Source organism: Coturnix japonica, chromosome 3 (genome assembly GCF_054131305.1).
Source record: "Coturnix japonica strain WE chromosome 3, WE-NBRP24, whole genome shotgun sequence".
Taxonomy (NCBI): domain Eukaryota; kingdom Metazoa; phylum Chordata; class Aves; order Galliformes; family Phasianidae; genus Coturnix; species Coturnix japonica.
The window spans coordinates 78,813,652-78,819,651 of record NC_140665.1 but is presented as its reverse complement, the minus strand read 5'-3'; the positions used below and the strand labels follow the sequence as shown (position 1 = coordinate 78,819,651).

Here is a 6,000-nt window from a genome sequence, read left to right as displayed (position 1 = left end):
CTGAACTCTTGAGAAACTGTATGACATGAAAATAACTTAGATTGAGTGCTGACAGTTACTTGCTGCTTGTATGACAGTAGATGAGAGCAAGCATCTGAAAATCCTTCTGAATTCTCATGGAGAGAGAAAGGCTGCTTCTTAACAGCTGCAAGTGAAGTAGTAAAGGGCCAGCTGTAAAAATTTATCTAACACCTAGCCAAGTAGGTGGTACTTACTGAATCCTCCAAGAGCTGAAAGACAATGCCACGAGGTCACAGGCTGATCAGTGTACTACCCCACACAGACTGAGAAGAACCTAGAAAAGGGAAATGAAGAAAACCATGGAAGCAGGAGATGCCAACAGAGCAGTTATTGTCTAGGAACGGTCAGGTATCCTGGCCTCACACAACATGCAGCTCACAAGCAGCTTCATAGCATGAAAGGAGTAGCTTGCTGCTAATCTGCCCCAGATAAGTAGCCATCTCCTCCATTGGAAAGTTGAGAATGAATGGATGCAACTCTGCAAAACCAAATATCAAAAGCCAGCCTTACACTCAGAAATATTATTAAACAAACCTGTGTATTATACAGTCAAGACAAAAAGTTATCAGTGTTAAAGGTGCTGGTGAAAATATTGACAAAAGCCACAAAAAAAAAAAAAAAAAGAACATTTGAGCAGTTGACTTTATTTAAATTAGCTCACATAACTTTTCCAGCAGGGTTCCCACAAAGCAGTATTTGCTGTAAACTGTTGATATCCTCTTGATGTAGCTTGCAGGGAGCTCGCAGACATCCAGCATCAGGCTCCACATTCCATCTGAGTCCTTTGAACTACTTATAAATAATTCACTGCAAGTTTCCCCATGGTCATGTTTAAATAGTGTTCAGCTCATTCCAGTTAAAGGGAGCACAGAATGCCTAATCAAGCTTCAGTACCTGCTTTCAGCATTTGAATTTATCTGACCTTTCAAATGTCTCACTGGCAGCAAACAAATTTGTTGCCATTAGTTGAGCAGTCTTGACTACATACGTTTAGCTTATGATCAGGAGCTAAATTCCAGGTTGCCACATCAACATGGATATTACAGTAGTTGGCACAGAATACTTACTAAAAAATTCAGGTGTTTTGCCTCTGTAAAAAACCACTATTAGTTACCAGTATCCACAAATTAACTGAGCAACTCTCTTAAGACTTACAATACCAGAACTGAATTCAAATTCAGAAGTTCTTAGTCTGCTGTTCTGAAAACTGCAAGGAAAGACATTCTGTTTTTTTAAAAAAGAAAAAAAAAAAGCTGTCAGTTAGTTTCAAAGAGTCCACAAAAACCTAGAATTTAATTTCCACATAGTTCAATAATGGTCAGTTTGATTTATAAAAAGATACTCTAGATTACAGTTTATGTGCTGGTGTGGATTATAACTTCAGGTAGCATTAGAAGTTTAGAAATCTATACAAATATTTTCTTTCACTTGTCACCAATGACTATCTGAAGATATTTTGTCAGCCTTAAAAATACAGCTCAGTAACAGTGTAGCTAACCTTATTTCAAAAAAAACATATGAATGACAAAAATGTTTAAGAACTATGCTTATACATAGGTTTGTAAACAAGTTGGCAACTTCCAAGTTAAATAGTGAAAAAAATCAAACTAGACAATGTCAGAAAAAAAAAATACTAGAAATTAATCAAATGTTCACTTTTTCATTGGCACCCAGCAGCTTCAGAACTGAACTACACAAAACCACTGCAACAATACTGAATATTGTCATTTACACTAACCACTCCCTCTGACAAGACAAAGGACACTTCAGTTACCAGAGGATTCCACATTAGCTTACAGCAAAAAGGATGTTCTTCACATACTGAGGACTTCCTACTTCAAGTTCATGTCTCTGGCCTATTTTAAGTACAGTTCTTTACCAGCTATAGTTTTAAATGGGAATTCCAGAAATGTCATCAATGCTAATACAGAAATTGCATCCATCTGAAAGTGAAAACTCAACACAAATCTTTCCAGCAATTTTTATACCAACTGTTTTGTAGGATTTTAGACTATTTTATTTATAAGCTTGAATAAAAAGAACACTGCTCAGTATGAAAATATTTAAGAAGCACAAGTTAAGAGAAAAACAACATGAGTTATGAAATAACAGCAGTCAGTTTATCAATCTGTACATTAGAAAGTTACACATACATCATAAAACAGTTCTCTATATATTATTCAAATTCAGTTTCACAATTTGCTCCAATACAGTGATGCTTAAAAGTGATATTCAGTTTTTGACTTCATTTAAGGAAGTACACTTATTTCCTCTAATTTACAGGTGCAAGGATGTTTATTTTGATAGTAATTCCACGTAGATATTATTTTCAACAAAATATTAAGTTGCAATTTCCAATTTTGAAGGCAAAAGGCAATCAACAATAATAAGCTGACAGTTCATCATCACTCATGTCTGAATCATCTTCATCCACTTCACCTTCAATGATAGATTTCTTGCCTTTGCAGCACGATACAATTAATCCAATTAAGAAGACCTGCAAGTTGCAAATTACTGAAATTACTTTTACTGAAGGACAACATATGGAAAACTGAATGGCAGCAAGTACACAAATATTTCAGTGATCTTTAGATCAAAATACTTACTGCAATGAATGCCCAGTTCCCAAAGTAATAGACAGCACTGAAGAACCAAAACTTATGAAGAAAAAGGTACGTACGAGTAACAATACACTGATCTAAAAGGAAAGCAAATAGTACCAATTAGCACAGAACAAATAAAAGTCACCTAATTCCAATTTACTTACAGGACAACAGTTCAGCAATTTCAGAGAGTATGAAGCTTTTAAAAATAACTCCACCTCATTATATCAAGTACTCTACTCCCTATCAAAAAGGTACAAGAGGGATATTTGATTTTGAGATACCAAATATGAATACAGATGGCACTAGAAGCTGATGTAAGTAAATCTATTAGCATCAGGTACTTGACAAATCTGTTAATTACTGCCTGTTCTGACAAATCCTATTACACTCATATTCTATTTTAAATGAATTGTAATCAATAACAAGGAGATACTAGAAGTGCACTTTAGAACCTCAAATCAGATTTTGCCAGAAGCTGCTTTAGCACCACCACATACTATAGCTCACTAGTATGAGTTAAGGATAGGCCTCACCAGGAAGACCTGCAGCTTGACCATCTAAAATGACCTTCTCCCTGACCAAAACCATGGTGCCCAAAATACCTTTATCAAAACAGACAAATTCTACTCCTTTAACAGTTAAGTGACTTACACTTGACAATATTTAAAATTCTTCTGTTAGTTTTAAGCTAAAATAGTACTTTTGCACTGGTCTCCATTTGCCTTGCATGCTAGGAGATAGCATTGACTAAAAAAAAGTTAAATTAGGATTTCACAGCCATTAAACATTAGACATACAACACTGACACATTCTACAAATAACTCAAGTGTAAAACAGCTTCAGCAGAGAAAGCAGACCTCTCCACTAACAAATGAATGCAAACAGAAACGGAATTTTGCTGAAGTAATCTTTCTCAGTTCACCATTTTTCTTTGAAGAACGGAGATCAATTCTCTTAATTTCCCTATTAACACCACTCAACACTACATACATAAAAAGGGGGAATAGTAATAATTTAGCATGTTATTGTTAAAGAAATACTGCTAGCATGAAGGTGCTTCACACTTGCAAGTAGTAATATCAACACCATCTGCAGTTCTCCAGCTGGTTACTTCAATTAAAAACAGCTAAAAGAAATTTCTGATATCTCTCCACAGTAACTGGATTAAATAGATGATAAATATTTTAGAACACTGAGACCTTGAGAAAAACATCTCAATGGAATGTGTCAGAAGTTCAACCAACTTTTAGTTAATTCTTTCTGAACAAAAACATTACTGAACAGGTTGATGTAATAATATAAATTTCTGTAATGAAAACTTTGAATAAATTGATGAATAACCTGAATTAAGATAAAAACACTATTGTTAATAATGATAGTTATGAATATTACTGAAAATTCCTTGATCTTTGTGAACACTGTAAACAAAGGTTGGAAACCTACCCTGCCTGACAGGCAATTAGTCATTAAGAACAGAGCATACTATATAGTGCTGACCAAGCATCAGAACCAAAAATCAAGAATCAAGACAGAACAGCTTCTCAAACAAAGGATGCCCAGCAACAACTGCTAACAGCCACAATTACCTGAAGTTGACTGTTTTTATCAGATCCATTGAAAATTTTGGATCCTGGCAACTTTTTTGGCACAATTTACTTATGTTCTTGAACAAAGGCTTTTTCTTAGAAGTGAATTGCAAGGATAGAAATGTGTTATAACTATTTAGACTTCAAGGTTTGTTTACATTAGGCAATTAAATGCACAGGTTACAAAGAGAGTATGCCTTTTCTGAATTTAAAAATATAGTGGGCTTTCATAAAAGGATTTAGAAAATAGTTTTAGGGTTACTGGTGTGCAGTTGCAACTGAAAAAGCTAACCAGAAATCACACTTCACTAACAAGAACACAGCAGGTCCAAGAGATTACTTCTTTCTACACTAATCGGAACTGCATCTGTGTTACTTCAGACTCCCTAGTATTACAGAGACACTAGCACAATGGAGTAAGTGTGGCAGAGAACACTGCAACAGCTAAAGCATTCAGCATATAATGAAGATCTGTTTGTTCAGTTTGGAGTAAAGGTGCTTGCAGGTGTGCCTTACTGCTACCTCTGCCACGTAGCAGGGGATTAAAAATAAAAGGAAAAACTCTTGAAAGACCTGCACAACAAAATGACAATGGATGACAGACAAGCAGCAGCAAGAAATATTCCTATCAAGTAACAAGTAAAACTTCAGTATATTTAATACTGTGAAACAGGCTGCCCACACAGGTTTCAGAATTCATCTGCAGAGACACTTACAGCAAGAGATGGACTTGAGCAACCCTGCTGAAGGGTTAGAAACAGATCTCTTTATGTCTTACATGCTCAAATTAATTATAATCCCTATTATATCAAAGTACGTACAAGGACACCACAAACATCTAACGCTTTACATGACATCTTGGATGGAAAACTGAGGTTGAGATCAATAATGTCATTTACACGCAGTCAAGTTCTGATTTCAAGCAGAACCTAATTTTAGTGAAAAAATACACTCAAAATAACTCTTAAAAGAAAACCTGATGTATGTTGGAATGTACAGCATATTAAAAAAATAAAATCATACAAGCATCTAAGGCACAGCTTCAGGTATTCAAAAAAACACATCTCATAGGATCCTGTTGCTACTCATTCAACAGCTTTGTGGCAGAAAGCAGCTGCTGCTGACAGTACAACTTGCAACTTGAGTTTCAATAATGGGTTTGATGCATTTATAAACTTTAATCACCTACCAAAATTCAAAAGGGTTGAGATTTCACCTAAGACACTGTAATTATGGGGAAAGCTACATCTCATCCTTACTGATATTACTTCCAGGCCTATGCCACTGCTCATAATTTAAATAATTTAGAACTTGGATAAGTAAGACGGAATGGTGGTTAACACACATTCATGGTGCCTTGAATGAAGCAGCACTTCAACTGTGAAATCGCAAACATTCTTCTTAGCCTTCTGCTGATTTCCACGTATTACTCTTCACGGTGCTTCATGTGAAGCACATTCCTGTATGCTTCACTTACCTAAAATTACTTAATACATGTAATTATTTTATATCACTGAATGAACAACATTCCTACAAGCCAGGTCATTTTGACATTAAACAGCATTTACATAACTAGTACTTAATCTTACTGTGGTTTTCTTGCAACAAAGAGCTAAAATTGCATTTGACAAATAGGGTAAATAACTAAAGGAGAAATGGTTGGTCTAGATGCAATATCTCATGAAATACTTGCCCAATAGAACTTCTAGAAATCTGAGTGTTATCTGGAACATACAAGTTGCATTAATACAAATGTTCTTCTGATAAAGTAAGAAAAACACTGACTT

At 35.1% G+C, this 6,000-nt stretch overlaps 1 protein-coding gene across 3 annotated transcripts in view; it reads right to left on the bottom strand.

The window, feature by feature from the left end:
- Positions 1–645: 645 nt before the first annotated feature.
- LMBRD1 (LMBR1 domain containing 1) overlaps positions 646–6,000 on the bottom strand; it is a 62,396-nt gene continuing 57,041 nt past the window's right edge. For all 3 annotated transcript variants that reach the window (XM_015859143.3, XM_085541989.1, XM_015859144.3), the window contains 2 exons: positions 2,628–2,719; positions 646–2,518 (listed from right to left, as the gene is read on the bottom strand). In XM_015859143.3, coding sequence (XP_015714629.1) covers positions 2,399–2,518; positions 2,628–2,719 — 212 coding nt within the window. In that variant the 3' untranslated portion in view covers positions 646–2,398. The remainder of the gene's footprint in view (positions 2,519–2,627; positions 2,720–6,000) is intronic.